At 35.2% G+C, this 16,900-nt stretch overlaps 5 protein-coding genes across 5 annotated transcripts; 1 reads left to right on the top strand and 4 right to left on the bottom strand.

The window, feature by feature from the left end:
• Positions 1-2,377: 2,377 nt before the first annotated feature.
• LOC145007182 (uncharacterized) lies at positions 2,378-5,312 on the bottom strand. The gene is made up of 2 exons (XM_078966165.1): positions 3,350-5,312; positions 2,378-3,270 (listed from the first exon to the last, which is right to left on the bottom strand). Exons 1-2 carry the CDS (start codon positions 5,310-5,312, stop codon positions 2,378-2,380), a joined length of 2,856 nt encoding a protein of 951 aa, XP_078822291.1.
• An 849-nt stretch (positions 5,313-6,161) lies between these two features.
• Positions 6,162-8,073, bottom strand: LOC145007181 (uncharacterized). Its single transcript, XM_078966162.1, has 2 exons — positions 7,134-8,073; positions 6,162-7,054 (listed from the first exon to the last, which is right to left on the bottom strand). The coding sequence occupies exons 1-2, from the start codon at positions 8,071-8,073 to the stop codon at positions 6,162-6,164; spliced, it is 1,833 nt and encodes a 610-aa protein (XP_078822288.1).
• Positions 8,074-9,945: 1,872 nt separating this feature from the next.
• On the bottom strand, positions 9,946-11,857 carry LOC145007180 (uncharacterized). Its single transcript, XM_078966161.1, has 2 exons — positions 10,918-11,857; positions 9,946-10,838 (listed from the first exon to the last, which is right to left on the bottom strand). The coding sequence occupies exons 1-2, from the start codon at positions 11,855-11,857 to the stop codon at positions 9,946-9,948; spliced, it is 1,833 nt and encodes a 610-aa protein (XP_078822287.1).
• A 15-nt stretch (positions 11,858-11,872) lies between these two features.
• On the bottom strand, positions 11,873-14,334 carry LOC145007179 (uncharacterized). Its single transcript, XM_078966160.1, has 4 exons — positions 14,252-14,334; positions 13,328-13,343; positions 12,453-13,254; positions 11,873-12,336 (listed from the first exon to the last, which is right to left on the bottom strand). The coding sequence occupies exons 1-4, from the start codon at positions 14,332-14,334 to the stop codon at positions 11,873-11,875; spliced, it is 1,365 nt and encodes a 454-aa protein (XP_078822286.1).
• A 67-nt stretch (positions 14,335-14,401) lies between these two features.
• LOC145007177 (uncharacterized) lies at positions 14,402-15,252 on the top strand. The gene is made up of 2 exons (XM_078966159.1): positions 14,402-14,712; positions 14,853-15,252. Exons 1-2 carry the CDS (start codon positions 14,402-14,404, stop codon positions 15,250-15,252), a joined length of 711 nt encoding a protein of 236 aa, XP_078822285.1.
• The last annotated feature ends 1,648 nt before the right edge of the window (positions 15,253-16,900 follow it).

The following is a 16,900-nucleotide window of genomic DNA, read 5'->3' as shown; positions in this document are numbered from 1 at the left end:
ACACAAATCTTTTAATGTTTGCAGAATAAGTTGATGGAACCTTAATATCATGTAAACATTGACAAAACTTTATTTTTTCTTCTTTGGATGTAGTATAACAAGCAGCTGGGAGATAAATACGGTTAGCACTTTGTTCGGGAGCAAGATCTTCACGTATCCCCATCTCGACCATGTCCTTTCGGATATTAAACTCTCTAGTTTTATGCATCATACCTAATAATAAGCATATCAAGCTCTCACATACGTTTTTTTCAATATGCATAACATCTAGACAATGTCTAACATCCAAATGTCTCCAGTAAGGCAATTCAAAAAAAATTGACTTTTTTTTCCAAAGGGCATCTTTATCAACACGAAATCTTTTTCCCAACACTACATTTATACTTGCAACTCGTGAAAATGCATCAAATCGTTTCCTCATCGTTCTGATCTCGATACTTCCATCAAACTCAATAGTTTTCTTCCTAAAACGGTGACTCTTCGGAAGGAATCTTCGATGTCCCATGTATACAGTTTTTTTGCAATTTTTTAACCATATCGAGCTTGTTTGATCTTCACAAACTGGACAAGCTTTCTTACCCTTTGTTTTGTATCCTGACAAGTTACCGTACACTGGAAAATCACTTATAGTACAAAAAATCATGGCCCGCAATTGAAAGTGTTGTTTCTTATAAGCATCATATACGTCTACACCCGAACTCCAAAGAGTTTTTAAGTCATCAATCAAAGGAGACAAAAACACATCAATATCGTTACCAGGTTGTCTCGGCCCCTGAATCAACAACGACATCATAATGTATTTCCGTTTCATGCATAACCACGGTGGAAGATTGTAAATGCACAAAAGAACCGGCCACGTACTATGACGACTGCTTATGTTCCCAAAAGGATTGATCCCGTCTGAACTAAGCCCAAACCGTATGTTTCTCATCTCTTTTCCAAATTCAGGATACTTCTTATCAATGTTTCTCCACTGAGGTGAATCTGCAACATGTCTTAGTTTTCTGTCAGTTTCACGTTCTTCCGAATGCCAACAAAGTAACTTTGCTTCTTCTTCGTTTGAAAATAACCTTTTCAGTCTCGGTATAATAGGGAGATACCACAACATTTTAGCCGGTGGTCCATTTTTTGTCACATCATCGTCAACTTCATCCAAATCTTTTTTCCGTTTATACCTCGATGCACCGCAAAAAACACAATTATGTTTATTCTCGAACTCCTTTCTATACAACATACAGTTATTTGGACATGCATGTATTCTTTCAACTTCCAATCCCATCGGACACATTAGCTTTTTTGCTTGGTATGTAGAAATGGGTAATGCATTGTCTTCCGGAAGAATGTCATGCAAAAGCACTAATAGACTTGTGAAACTTTTATCACTCCATCCGTTTTTCGACTTTAAGTTCATCAACCTCAATACAACATCAAGTTTCATAAATTTGCAACCGCTATATAACGGTGTTTCTGCTTCTTCAAATAGGCCATGTAATTTTTCTTGTTCAACATCACCCATATTAGCCTCCATGTCATCGAACATTTCATTGAAATTGTCATTGGGATCATTTGAATGGTGATCATCATCAACAACATATGAATCTTTGTTGCATGTACTATTATTAATATGTAAATTGGTCGAGGATGTACTACAATCAAGTAGTGTTTCTCCATGTCTTGACCAACAAGTGTAAGGGTTTTTTGATGCTATTAAGGGTTTTTAATGTAGTAACCACGATCAAAAGTTTAAAAAAACGGCAGCTCCTAAATTTTAATGTGAGGTGGTAATTAATATTTGATAAAATAAGTTGATTTATTTAATGAATTGAAAGAAAATTTTATTCTTTTTAATGGTAATTATTCCTTATTCATCCTGGCGTTCCTCTCGTTTGGTAATGTATTGAACTTTTTTTGATGCTTTTTTTCTAGTTTTTAATGCCATCAATTATAATCCCATAATTTTTTGATGCGTTACTATATTTTTTGATGCTATTTCTATTTTTTTTGGTGTTTTTTGAGGCGGTTATAGGATTTTTTAATGTTTTTTGTTTTTCTAATGTTGTTTATCTTTTGATGCTGTTATAAATATTTTTTAAAGCTATTTTGTATATATTTTAGGGCGGTTTATTTGTTGAGGCGGTTTTTGAAATTATAACTAGGTTGCCTTTTTCTGAAAGTGAATTTGTCCATTTTGTTAACAGAGCAAGTAAAAGTTTTACACTCATACTAATACATTTTAATGGATAGTAATATAGAAACATTGTAATTATCAAAAGATAAGGACCGTATTGTAATTACTCTTATCAATAGATAGTATTTCATACAAAAATCATGTAATCGCAATAGTAAAAAATGCATAAGAAAAACCCCAATCATGTCCTTAATCAACATATGTCCCTTCAATGTTAGATCGTACGAATGTTGTGCGTTCGACATTATCGTAATTATCGTGTTCAATACCAACTGAAAATGGTGGTAGATCATCAAAGTGGTCGTATTCTTCCTCATCAACGACATTATCAACACCAACAATTCGTCGTTTACCTTGTAAGACGATGTGCTCTTTTTGTTTGCTCGGATCTTTGACATAGAAAACTTGTGTGACATGTTTTGCGAGAACGAATGGTTCAGATGCATAGCCATTAGTTGTAAGGTCGACAAGTGTAAAACCATCTTTGTCGACTTGAACACCTGTACGGTTATTCACCCACTTGCATTTGAACACGGGAATAACGAAGTCAAAATAGTTCAACTCCCAAATATTTTGTATAACACCGTAATAAGAATCTTTGGCTATTCTTATCAAAGTATCATGATCCCGTCTGTCGAATTCGGTCGTTGATGCTATCATTGTAACTCCACTATTTTGCATTGTACTTTTTTGATCTTGATCTTTCGTGTAAAAGGTATACCCGTTAATGTCATACCCTTCATAAGATTTAACTCTACAATCTGGCCCATGTCCTAATCTTTTCACAGTTTCATCAACATTAGTTTCTGCTACCTTATTTTTCAGCCACCTTGAAAACTCTTTATTATGATTGTTTATGTACCACATTTGTTCCTTGCCCGGGTATTTCGACTTCAACATGTCCATGTGTTCATCAATGTATGGAGTAAGACATTTCATGTGTTTTAGGACCACTAAATGTGCAACTTGTAACTCTTCATAAGTTGGCATGGTTATTTTTAAACCGACTCCTCCCTTACCTTCAAGTCGACCTGAATGACGAGTTTTAGGAACACCAACACTTTCGACATCTTTCATATAGCCTATAAAAAAATAAATTATTATATTATATGTAATATATTATAAATGTTTATAACTGTAATATATTATTAATAGGATTACCTTGGCAGAACTCAATCACCTCTTCAGAAGTATACCCTTCAACAATACTGCCCTCAGGTCGATTACGGTTCCTTACATAACCTTTTAGGATACCCATGTATCTTTCAAAAGGGTACATGTACCGTAAGAATACGGGACCACAAGCCTTAATCTCTTGTACGATGTGAGATATCAAGTGAACCATTATATCAAAAAATGAGGGTGGAAAGTGCATCTCTAATTCACAAAGTGTAACATAAACGTCTTTCTCCCATTTATCCAAATCTTCTATGTCAATAACCTTTGAGTGAATGTTGTTAAAAAACAAGCAAAGCTTAGTGATAGAATGTCGTACATCATCTTGTAAAATTCCACGAATTGCGATAGGAATCATATGTGTCATCAAAACATGACAATCGTGATACTTCATTCCAAACAATTTACAGTCTTTCATCGACACAAATCTTTTAATGTTTGCAGAATAAGTTGATGGAACCTTAATATCATGTAAACATTGACAAAACTTTATTTTTTCTTCTTTGGATGTAGTATAACAAGCAGCTGGGAGATAAATACGGTTAGCACTTTGTTCGGGAGCAAGATCTTCACGTATCCCCATCTCGACCATGTCCTTTCGGATATTAAACTCTCTAGTTTTATGCATCATACCTAATAATAAGCATATCAAGCTCTCACATACGTTTTTTTCAATATGCATAACATCTAGACAATGTCTAACATCCAAATGTCTCCAGTAAGGCAATTCAAAAAAAATTGACTTTTTTTTCCAAAGGGCATCTTTATCAACACGAAATCTTTTTCCCAACACTACATTTATACTTGCAACTCGTGAAAATGCATCAAATCGTTTCCTCATCGTTCTGATCTCGATACTTCCATCAAACTCAATAGTTTTCTTCCTAAAACGGTGACTCTTCGGAAGGAATCTTCGATGTCCCATGTATACAGTTTTTTTGCAATTTTTTAACCATATCGAGCTTGTTTGATCTTCACAAACTGGACAAGCTTTCTTACCCTTTGTTTTGTATCCTGACAAGTTACCGTACGCTGGAAAATCACTTATAGTACAAAAAATCATGGCCCGCAATTGAAAGTGTTGTTTCTTATAAGCATCATATACGTCTACACCCGAACTCCAAAGAGTTTTTAAGTCATCAATCAAAGGAGACAAATACACATCAATATCGTTACCAGGTTGTCTCGGCCCCTGAATCAACAACGACATCATAATGTATTTCCGTTTCATGCATAACCACGGTGGAAGATTGTAAATGCACAAAAGAACCGGCCACGTACTATGACGACTGCTTATGTTCCCAAAAGGATTGATCCCGTCTGAACTAAGCCCAAACCGTATGTTTCTCATCTCTTTTCCAAATTCAGGATACTTCTTATCAATGTTTCTCCACTGAGGTGAATCTGCAACATGTCTTAGTTTTCTGTCAGTTTCACGTTCTTCCGAATGCCAACAAAGTAACTTTGCTTCTTCTTCGTTTGAAAATAACCTTTTCAGTCTCGGTATAATAGGGAGATACCACAACATTTTAGCCGGTGGTCCATTTTTTGTCACATCATCGTCAACTTCATCCAAATCTTTTTTCCGTTTATACCTCGATGCACCGCAAAAAACACAATTATGTTTATTCTCGAACTCCTTTCTATACAACATACAGTTATTTGGACATGCATGTATTCTTTCAACTTCCAATCCCATCGGACACATTAGCTTTTTTGCTTGGTATGTAGAAATGGGTAATGCATTGTCTTCCGGAAGAATGTCATGCAAAAGCACTAATAGACTTGTGAAACTTTTATCACTCCATCCGTTTTTCGACTTTAAGTTCATCAACCTCAATACAACATCAAGTTTCATAAATTTGCAACCGCTATATAACGGTGTTTCTGCTTCTTCAAATAGGCCATGTAATTTTTCTTGTTCAACATCACCCATATTAGCCTCCATGTCATCGAACATTTCATTGAAATTGTCATTGGGATCATTTGAATGGTGATCATCATCAACAACATATGAATCTTTGTTGCATGTACTATTATTAATATGTAAATTGGTCGAGGATGTACTACAATCAAGTAGTGTTTCTCCATGTCTTGACCAACAAGTGTAAGGGTTTTTTGATGCTATTAAGGGTTTTTAATGTAGTAACCACGATCAAAAGTTTAAAAAAACGGCAGCTCCTAAATTTTAATGTGAGGTGGTAATTAATATTTGATAAAATAAGTTGATTTATTTAATGAATTGAAAGAAAATTTTATTCTTTTTAATGGTAATTATTCCTTATTCATCCTGGCGTTCCTCTCGTTTGGTAATTTATTGAACTTTTTTTGATGCTTTTTTTCTATTTTTTAATGCCATCAATTATAATCCCATAATTTTTTGATGCGTTACTATATTTTTTGATGCTATTTCTATTTTTTTTGGTGTTTTTTGAGGCGGTTATAGGATTTTTTAATGTTTTTTGTTTTTCTAATGTTGTTTATCTTTTGATGCTGTTATAAATATTTTTTAAAGCTATTTTGTATATATTTTAGGGCGGTTTATTTGTTGAGGCGGTTTTTGAAATTATAACTAGGTTGCCTTTTTCTGAAAGTGAATTTGTCCATTTTGTTAACAGAGCAAGTAAAAGTTTTACACTCATACTAATACATTTTAATGGATAGTAATATAGAAACATTGTAATTATCAAAAGATAAGGACCGTATTGTAATTACTCTTATCAATAGATAGTATTTCATACAAAAATCATGTAATCGCAATAGTAAAAAATGCATAAGAAAAACCCCAATCATGTCCTTAATCAACATATGTCCCTTCAATGTTAGATCGTACGAATGTTGTGCGTTCGACATTATCGTAATTATCGTGTTCAATACCAACTGAAAATGGTGGTAGATCATCAAAGTGGTCGTATTCTTCCTCATCAACGACATTATCAACACCAACAATTCGTCGTTTACCTTGTAAGACGATGTGCTCTTTTTGTTTGCTCGGATCTTTGACATAGAAAACTTGTGTGACATGTTTTGCGAGAACGAATGGTTCAGATGCATAGCCATTAGTTGTAAGGTCGACAAGTGTAAAACCATCTTTGTCGACTTGAACACCTGTACGGTTATTCACCCACTTGCATTTGAACACGGGAATAACGAAGTCAAAATAGTTCAACTCCCAAATATTTTGTATAACACCGTAATAAGAATCTTTGGCTATTCTTATCAAAGTATCATGATCCCGTCTGTCGAATTCGGTCGTTGATGCTATCATTGTAACTCCACTATTTTGCATTGTACTTTTTTGATCTTGATCTTTCGTGTAAAAGGTATACCCGTTAATGTCATACCCTTCATAAGATTTAACTCTACAATCTGGCCCATGTCCTAATCTTTTCACAGTTTCATCAACATTAGTTTCTGCTACCTTATTTTTCAGCCACCTTGAAAACTCTTTATTATGATTGTTTATGTACCACATTTGTTCCTTGCCCGGGTATTTCGACTTCAACATGTCCATGTGTTCATCAATGTATGGAGTAAGACATTTCATGTGTTTTAGGACCACTAAATGTGCAACTTGTAACTCTTCATAAGTTGGCATGGTTATTTTTAAACCGACTCCTCCCTTACCTTCAAGTCGACCTGAATGACGAGTTTTAGGAACACCAACACTTTCGACATCTTTCATATAGCCTATAAAAAAATAAATTATTATATTATATGTAATATATTATAAATGTTTATAACTGTAATATATTATTAATAGGATTACCTTGGCAGAACTCAATCACCTCTTCAGAAGTATACCCTTCAACAATACTGCCCTCAGGTCGATTACGGTTCCTTACATAACCTTTTAGGATACCCATGTATCTTTCAAAAGGGTACATGTACCGTAAGAATACGGGACCACAAGCCTTAATCTCTTGTACGATGTGAGATATCAAGTGAACCATTATATCAAAAAATGAGGGTGGAAAGTGCATCTCTAATTCACAAAGTGTAACATAAACGTCTTTCTCCCATTTATCCAAATCTTCTATGTCAATAACCTTTGAGTGAATGTTGTTAAAAAACAAGCAAAGCTTAGTGATAGAATGTCGTACATCATCTTGTAAAATTCCACGAATTGCGATAGGAATCATATGTGTCATCAAAACATGACAATCGTGATACTTCATTCCAAACAATTTACAGTCTTTCATCGACACAAATCTTTTAATGTTTGCAGAATAAGTTGATGGAACCTTAATATCATGTAAACATTGACAAAACTTTATTTTTTCTTCTTTGGATGTAGTATAACAAGCAGCTGGGAGATAAATACGGTTAGCACTTTGTTCGGGAGCAAGATCTTCACGTATCCCCATCTCGACCATGTCCTTTCGGATATTAAACTCTCTAGTTTTATGCATCATACCTAATAATAAGCATATCAAGCTCTCACATACGTTTTTTTCAATATGCATAACATCTAGACAATGTCTAACATCCAAATGTCTCCAGTAAGGCAATTCAAAAAAAATTGACTTTTTTTTCCAAAGGGCATCTTTATCAACACGAAATCTTTTTCCCAACACTACATTTATACTTGCAACTCGTGAAAATGCATCAAATCGTTTCCTCATCGTTCTGATCTCGATACTTCCATCAAACTCAATAGTTTTCTTCCTAAAACGGTGACTCTTCGGAAGGAATCTTCGATGTCCCATGTATACAGTTTTTTTTCAATTTTTTAACCATATCGAGCTTGTTTGATCTTCACAAACTGGACAAGCTTTCTTACCCTTTGTTTTGTATCCTGACAAGTTACCGTACGCTGGAAAATCACTTATAGTACAAAAAATCATGGCCCGCAATTGAAAGTGTTGTTTCTTATAAGCATCATATACGTCTACACCCGAACTCCAAAGAGTTTTTAAGTCATCAATCAAAGGAGACAAATACACATCAATATCGTTACCAGGTTGTCTCGGCCCCTGAATCAACAACGACATCATAATGTATTTCCGTTTCATGCATAACCACGGTGGAAGATTGTAAATGCACAAAAGAACCGGCCACGTACTATGACGACTGCTTATGTTCCCAAAAGGATTGATCCCGTCTGAACTAAGCCCAAACCGTATGTTTCTCATCTCTTTTCCAAATTCAGGATACTTCTTATCAATGTTTCTCCACTGAGGTGAATCTGCAACATGTCTTAGTTTTCTGTCAGTTTCACGTTCTTCCGAATGCCAACAAAGTAACTTTGCTTCTTCTTCGTTTGAAAATAACCTTTTCAGTCTCGGTATAATAGGGAGATACCACAACATTTTAGCCGGTGGTCCATTTTTTGTCACATCATCGTCAACTTCATCCAAATCTTTTTTCCGTTTATACCTCGATGCACCGCAAAAAACACAATTATGTTTATTCTCGAACTCCTTTCTATACAACATACAGTTATTTGGACATGCATGTATTCTTTCAACTTCCAATCCCATCGGACACATTAGCTTTTTTGCTTGGTATGTAGAAATGGGTAATGCATTGTCTTCCGGAAGAATGTCATGCAAAAGCACTAATAGACTTGTGAAACTTTTATCACTCCATCCGTTTTTCGACTTTAAGTTCATCAACCTCAATACAACATCAAGTTTCATAAATTTGCAACCGCTATATAACGGTGTTTCTGCTTCTTCAAATAGGCCATGTAATTTTTCTTGTTCAACATCACCCATATTAGCCTCCATGTCATCGAACATTTCATTGAAATTGTCATTGGGATCATTTGAATGGTGATCATCATCAACAACATATGAATCTTTGTTGCATGTACTATTATTAATATGTAAATTGGTCGAGGATGTACTACAATCAAGTAGTGTTTCTCCATGTCTTGACCAACAAGTGTAAGGGTTTTTTGATGCTATTAAGGGTTTTTAATGTAGTAACCACGATCAAAAGTTTAAAAAAACGGCAGCTCCTAAATTTTAATGTGAGGTGGTAATTAATATTTGATAAAATAAGTTGATTTATTTAATGAATTGAAAGAAAATTTTATTCTTTTTAATGGTAATTATTCCTTATTCATCCTGGCGTTCCTCTCGTTTGGTAATTTATTGAACTTTTTTTGATGCTTTTTTTCTATTTTTTAATGCCATCAATTATAATCCCATAATTTTTTGATGCGTTACTATATTTTTTGATGCTATTTCTATTTTTTTTGGTGTTTTTTGAGGCGGTTATAGGATTTTTTAATGTTTTTTGTTTTTCTAATGTTGTTTATCTTTTGATGCTGTTATAAATATTTTTTAAAGCTATTTTGTATATATTTTAGGGCGGTTTATTTGTTGAGGCGGTTTTTGAAATTATAACTAGGTTGCCTTTTTCTGAAAGTGAATTTGTCCATTTTGTTAACAGAGCAAGTAAAAGTTTTACACTCATACTAATACATTTTAATGGATAGTAATATAGAAACATTGTAATTATCAAAAGATAAGGACCGTATTGTAATTACTCTTATCAATAGATAGTATTTCATACAAAAATCATGTAATCGCAATAGTAAAAAATGCATAAGAAAAACCCCAATCATGTCCTTAATCAACATATGTCCCTTCAATGTTAGATCGTACGAATGTTGTGCGTTCGACATTATCGTAATTATCGTGTTCAATACCAACTGAAAATGGTGGTAGATCATCAAAGTGGTCGTATTCTTCCTCATCAACGACATTATCAACACCAACAATTCGTCGTTTACCTTGTAAGACGATGTGCTCTTTTTGTTTGCTCGGATCTTTGACATAGAAAACTTGTGTGACATGTTTTGCGAGAACGAATGGTTCAGATGCATAGCCATTAGTTGTAAGGTCGACAAGTGTAAAACCATCTTTGTCGACTTGAACACCTGTACGGTTATTCACCCACTTGCATTTGAACACGGGAATAACGAAGTCAAAATAGTTCAACTCCCAAATATTTTGTATAACACCGTAATAAGAATCTTTGGCTATTCTTATCAAAGTATCATGATCCCGTCTGTCGAATTCGGTCGTTGATGCTATCATTGTAACTCCACTATTTTGCATTGTACTTTTTTGATCTTGATCTTTCGTGTAAAAGGTATACCCGTTAATGTCATACCCTTCATAAGATTTAACTCTACAATCTGGCCCATGTCCTAATCTTTTCACAGTTTCATCAACATTAGTTTCTGCTACCTTATTTTTCAGCCACCTTGAAAACTCTTTATTATGATTGTTTATGTACCACATTTGTTCCTTGCCCGGGTATTTCGACTTCAACATGTCCATGTGTTCATCAATGTATGGAGTAAGACATTTCATGTGTTTTAGGACCACTAAATGTGCAACTTGTAACTCTTCATAAGTTGGCATGGTTATTTTTAAACCGACTCCTCCCTTACCTTCAAGTCGACCTGAATGACGAGTTTTAGGAACACCAACACTTTCGACATCTTTCATATAGCCTATAAAAAAATAAATTATTATATTATATGTAATATATTATAAATGTTTATAACTGTAATATATTATTAATAGGATTACCTTGGCAGAACTCAATCACCTCTTCAGAAGTATACCCTTCAACAATACTGCCCTCAGGTCGATTACGGTTCCTTACATAACCTTTTAGGATACCCATGTATCTTTCAAAAGGGTACATGTACCGTAAGAATACGGGACCACAAGCCTTAATCTCTTGTACGATGTGAGATATCAAGTGAACCATTATATCAAAAAATGAGGGTGGAAAGTGCATCTCTAATTCACAAAGTGTAACATAAACGTCTTTCTCCCATTTATCCAAATCTTCTATGTCAATAACCTTTGAGTGAATGTTGTTAAAAAACAAGCAAAGCTTAGTGATAGAATGTCGTACATCATCTTGTAAAATTCCACGAATTGCGATAGGAATCATATGTGTCATCAAAACATGACAATCGTGATACTTCATTCCAAACAATTTACAGTCTTTCATCGACACAAATCTTTTAATGTTTGCAGAATAAGTTGATGGAACCTTAATATCATGTAAACATTGACAAAACTTTATTTTTTCTTCTTTGGATGTAGTATAACAAGCAGCTGGGAGATAAATACGATTAGCACTTTGTTCGGGAGCAAGATCTTCACGTATCCCCATCTCGACCATGTCCTTTCGGATATTAAACTCTCTAGTTTTATGCATCATACCTAATAATAAGCATATCAAGCTCTCACATACGTTTTTTTCAATATGCATAACATCTAGACAATGTCTAACATCCAAATGTCTCCAGTAAGGCAATTCAAAAAAAATTGACTTTTTTTTCCAAAGGGCATCTTTATCAACACGAAATCTTTTTCCCAACACTACATTTATACTTGCAACTCGTGAAAATGCATCAAATCGTTTCCTCATCGTTCTGATCTCGATACTTCCATCAAACTCAATAGTTTTCTTCCTAAAACGGTGACTCTTCGGAAGGAATCTTCGATGTCCCATGTATACAGTTTTTTTTCAATTTTTTAACCATATCGAGCTTGTTTGATCTTCACAAACTGGACAAGCTTTCTTACCCTTTGTTTTGTATCCTGACAAGTTACCGTACGCTGGAAAATCACTTATAGTACAAAAAATCATGGCCCGCAATTGAAAGTGTTGTTTCTTATTAGCATCATATACGTCTACACCCGAACTCCAAAGAGTTTTTAAGTCATCAATCAAAGGAGACAAAAACACATCAATATCGTTACCAGGTTGTCTCGGCCCCTGAATCAACAACGACATCATAATGTATTTCCGTTTCATGCATAACCACGGTGGAAGATTGTAAATGCACAAAAGAACCGGCCACGTACTATGACGACTGCTTATGTTCCCAAAAGGATTGATCCCGTCTGAACTAAGCCCAAACCGTATGTTTCTCATCTCTTTTCCAAATTCAGGATACTTCTTATCAATGTTTCTCCACTGAGGTGAATCTGCAACATGTCTTAGTTTTCTGTCAGTTTCACGTTCTTCCGAATGCCAACAAAGTAACTTTGCTTCTTCTTCGTTTGAAAATAACCTTTTCAGTCTCGGTATAATAGGGAGATACCCAACATTTTAGCCGGTGGTCCATTTTTTGTCACATCATCGTCAACTTCATCCAAATCTTTTTTCCGTTTATACCTCGATGCACTGCAAAAAACACAATTATGTTTATTCTCGAACTCCTTTCTATACAACATACAGTTATTTGGACATGCATGTATTCTTTCAACTTCCAATCCCATCGGACACATTAGCTTTTTTGCTTGGTATGTAGAAATGGGTAATGCATTGTCTTCTGGAAGAATGTCATGCAAAAGCACTAATAGACTTGTGAAACTTTTATCACTCCATCCGTTTTTCGACTTTAAGTTCATCAACCTCAATACAACATCAAGTTTCATAAATTTGCAACCGCTATATAACGGTGTTTCTTCTTCTTCAAATAGGCCATGTAATTTTTCTTGTTCAACATCACCCATATTAGCCTCCATGTCATCGAACATTTCATTGAAATTGTCATTGGGATCATTTGAATGGTGATCATCATCAACAACATATGAATCTTTGTTGCATGTACTATTATTAATATGTAAATTGGTCGAGGATGTACTACAATCAAGTAGTGTTTCTCCATGTCTTGACCAACAAGTGTAATTAGGCACAAAACCATTTTGCAACAAATGATACTCTATTTCTTCGGTACAATTAAACGTTTTAAAGTTTTTACAAACGTTACAAGGAAAACAAATCGATCCACTTCCTTTTTCTAAGCGATTTTCTTCGGCAACCCTAATAAAAGTTTGAACACCCTCTATATAAAATTGAGAAAAACGTGAAGTGTTGTACATCCAATAATCACGATTCATCTGAAAATTAAAATAAATATTCAAAGAAGGTAAATATATTGATTCTAAACAAACAAGTTATGAAAATTTTCACATGTTCACAGTCTACACTAATCAATTTAAAAAATATCAATAAACAATCATTTAATAAATAAATACTTAGAATAAAATCAAAAGTACAATAAAATTAAAATTACCTTTAGTGAAGATAGCAAAACAATTAATAAGGGTATTTTGAGTTAATACGCATTTATGTTTATGTTTCATAAATGCAGAGAATCTTCATATTCCAAAAGTTCGAAGTATAAGAGTTTACAGAAACCCTAAAAGACGGATATAGCTGGTTTTCATTTGATGCTTTTTTTTTCAAAATATAGCATCAAAAGATAAAGATTTAATAATGCTTTTACAATGAAGTAGCACTAAAAAATCAAAGTGTTTTCATTTGATGCGTTTTTTAAAATATATCATTAAAAGATAAAGATTTAATGATGCTCTTTTATAAAAAGAGCATCAAAAACTCCTTATTTAATGATGCTGTTACATGAAGCAGCACTAAAAAATCTTTTTTTGATGCTATTTATTTTTAACCGCCTTAAAAAATCGTTTTTTGATGCTATTTATTTTTAACCGCCTTAACAAAAACTTTTCAGAATTTATCCGGTACTTTTTTAAAGTGGTTATTGGATTATTTAATGCTTTATACATTTAATGAGGCGGTTTTTACTATCAACCGCCTCAAAAATAAAAAATGGGTCGCATTATTAAATCACTTGTGTAGTAGTGTTAAATTGATCATGCGTATGTACGTTGAGAATTATCTCTTCCAATTTTGAATTCACACGAAAAACTTTAAGCTTGTGAAATTTCTGTCCTCAACTACTATTCTTTCCAAAGTATCAGTCTAAAGAAGAAATGACCATTGGAAATGACAATCGGCTCTTGCAGTAGAAATGGAAACGGTGAGAAGGACAGAAATGTTACGCTACACTATCCGATGTTGTCAAAAACCAATTACGGTGCATGGGCGACTAAGATGAGGGTTTTTATGTTGGCACAAGGTGTCTGGGACACGGTGGAGCCTAGAACGATGAATACCATTGTTGAAGCAAAGAAAGACAACATAACCTTAGCCGCAATCTATTAGGGTATACCTGAGGATTTACTGATGGTGCTAGCTGAGAAAAAGACGGCAAAAGAAGCTTGGGAAGCACTAAAAGTTATGTTTGTAGGGGCAGACAGGATGAAAACTACACGAGTTCAGACGTTGAAGACTGAATTTGAGGCTTTAAGTATGAAGGAATCAGAGAGCGTTGACGAGTTCACCGCGAAGGTGACCAACACTGTCAGCACACTGAGAACGTTGGGGGATAAGGTTGAAGAATCTCACGTGGTGAAGAAATTGCTTAGAGCTGTGTCGACCAAATTTCCTCAACACTTGAGCAATTTAGGGATTTGGAAACTGTGTCCGTCGAAGAAGTGCTTGGAAGACTCAAGGCTTATGAAGAACGTATGAAAGGCCATGGAAATAGTGACGATCGAAAGCTCCTGTTAACTCACAAAGAATGGTCTGAAAGAAGCAAAAGGAAGCAATAGGGTGATCCAAAACAATAATCAAGTCGGGGTGGATTCGGAGGTTCACGTGGTGGTCGTGGCACGGGCAGAGGAAGAAACGGCGGCAGTCGAGGTGGTCGTGGCAGAAGCGGGTCACACCACCAGAAAGATGGAGGTCAAATCACATCAGGCAGTCATGATAAAAGTCAGATTCAATGTTACAACTGCCTGGAGTTTGGTCATTATGTTGCTGAGTGCAAAAATCCAAGAAAAGAACGAAACTTGGAGAACAATTTGATTCAAGAACACGAAGATAATGAGCCTGCTCTGTTATTAGCAAGCTTTGAAGATGGCGATAAGGTGCTCTCAAATGAAGAAAAACTGAAACCTAAATTAAAATCTCATGGTGATATGAAAAAAGATCACGCATCTGGTACCTCAGTTCCGGTGGGAGCAATCACATGACGGGGGACAAGTCAAAATTCAGGAAATTGGATGAAACAGTGCAAGGCTTCGTGAAGTTTGGAAATGAGTCCAAAGTCAAAATTGAAGGGATAGGATCTATTGGTTTCAAGTGCAAAGATGATCAGAAAAGAAAGCTAGATAAAGTATACTACATTCCCGATCTATGTAGTAACATTATAAGCATAGGGCAATTGGCAGAAGGTGGAGATGAAATCAAAATTAAGGATCCATTTTTACGGGTCCATGATTTTCATAGAAATCTGTTAATAAAGGTTCGCAGATCTACAAATAGGCTCTATAAAATAGAGTTGGAAGAAGATGATGAAGTCTGTTTAAAGATTGATAAAGATGATTCAATGTGGATTTGGCACAAACGTTTAGGGTACACAAACTTTATCTCTATAAAGCAAATGGTAGAAAAGGGAATTGTAAAAGGAGTGTCGAAACTAGATATTCCAACATCACCCTGTGAAGGCTGTTTAGTTGGAAAACAAAGAAGAAATTCTTTCCCCACTCAAACACAATTCACAACATAGAAAATGTTAGAATTGCTCCATGGTGATCTGTGCGGATCAGTCTCACCACCAACTCCCTCTGGAAACAGGTACTTCATGCTAATTGTGGATGACTTTAGCAGAGTGATGTGGGTGTACCTAATGAAGATGAAAGACGAAGCCTTACAGATGTTCAAGATGTTTAAAAAGAAAGTCGAAACAGAGATAAGGGAGAAGGTGAAAGTTCTCAGAACTGACAGGAAAGGTGAATTCTTGTCAAATGAATTCACTAAATACTGCAATGAGACCGATTTGGAGAGACATTACATGTCTCCCTACTCTCCACAGCAAAATGGAGTTGTAGAGAGACGTAATAGAACAATATTGGAGATGGTGAGGTGCAATTTGAAGACGATGACAATGCCAGATAGCCTATGGGGAGAAGAAGTGTCACACTCAGTTTATGTCTTAAACAGATTTCAAACGAAAGCATTAAAGGAATCAACTCCATATGAAGCTTGGACTGGGAGAAAGCCACATGTTGATCACCTTAGAGTTATTGGATGCGTAGCCCATATGAAGATCGCGAAGGGGTACTTAAAGAAGCTCGAAGATAGAAGTATGCCTCTGGTTTACACGGGAATCGAAAAAGGGTTGAAATCGTACAGATTGTTAGACCTAGATACTGGAAAAATGTATGTTAGCCGGGATGTTGTGTTCGAAGAGAATAGAAAGTGGACGTGGGAGAAAAATGCTAAAATCAGGGCAACACCAGAGAGTTTTACAGTTGAAGGTTTCAATCTTGATGATGTACTGTTCGATGATGAAGATAACTGGGGTGAATGGGTGCCGGACATGCCGGATCAAGAAACAAACGCGCCTCCGATAAGTGAAGATCGGGTCAATTTTAACTAGTCAAACGATCTGGGTCACCCAGCTGAAAGCCAAATGGATACCCCGATAAATTCCCCAGCGATCCCTAACTCTCCCATTAATCAAAATTCCCCAATTTCGGTATCATCTACGAGTACATCCTCAAGCTCCACCGGCGGAGGTGCTCCAAAGTGATATCGTCTCCTCACTGACCTCAACGAAACTACAGATGAGGTACATATACCCCCAAAAGAACTGTTATTGATTCACAATGATGAGGA

This window comes from Lactuca saligna, chromosome 7 (assembly GCF_052625555.1).
Source record: "Lactuca saligna cultivar CGN05327 chromosome 7, ASM5262555v1, whole genome shotgun sequence".
NCBI lineage: Eukaryota > Viridiplantae > Streptophyta > Magnoliopsida > Asterales > Asteraceae > Lactuca > Lactuca saligna.
The sequence above is the reverse complement of the archived record's forward strand: the minus strand, read 5'-3'. Positions and strand labels throughout refer to the sequence as shown.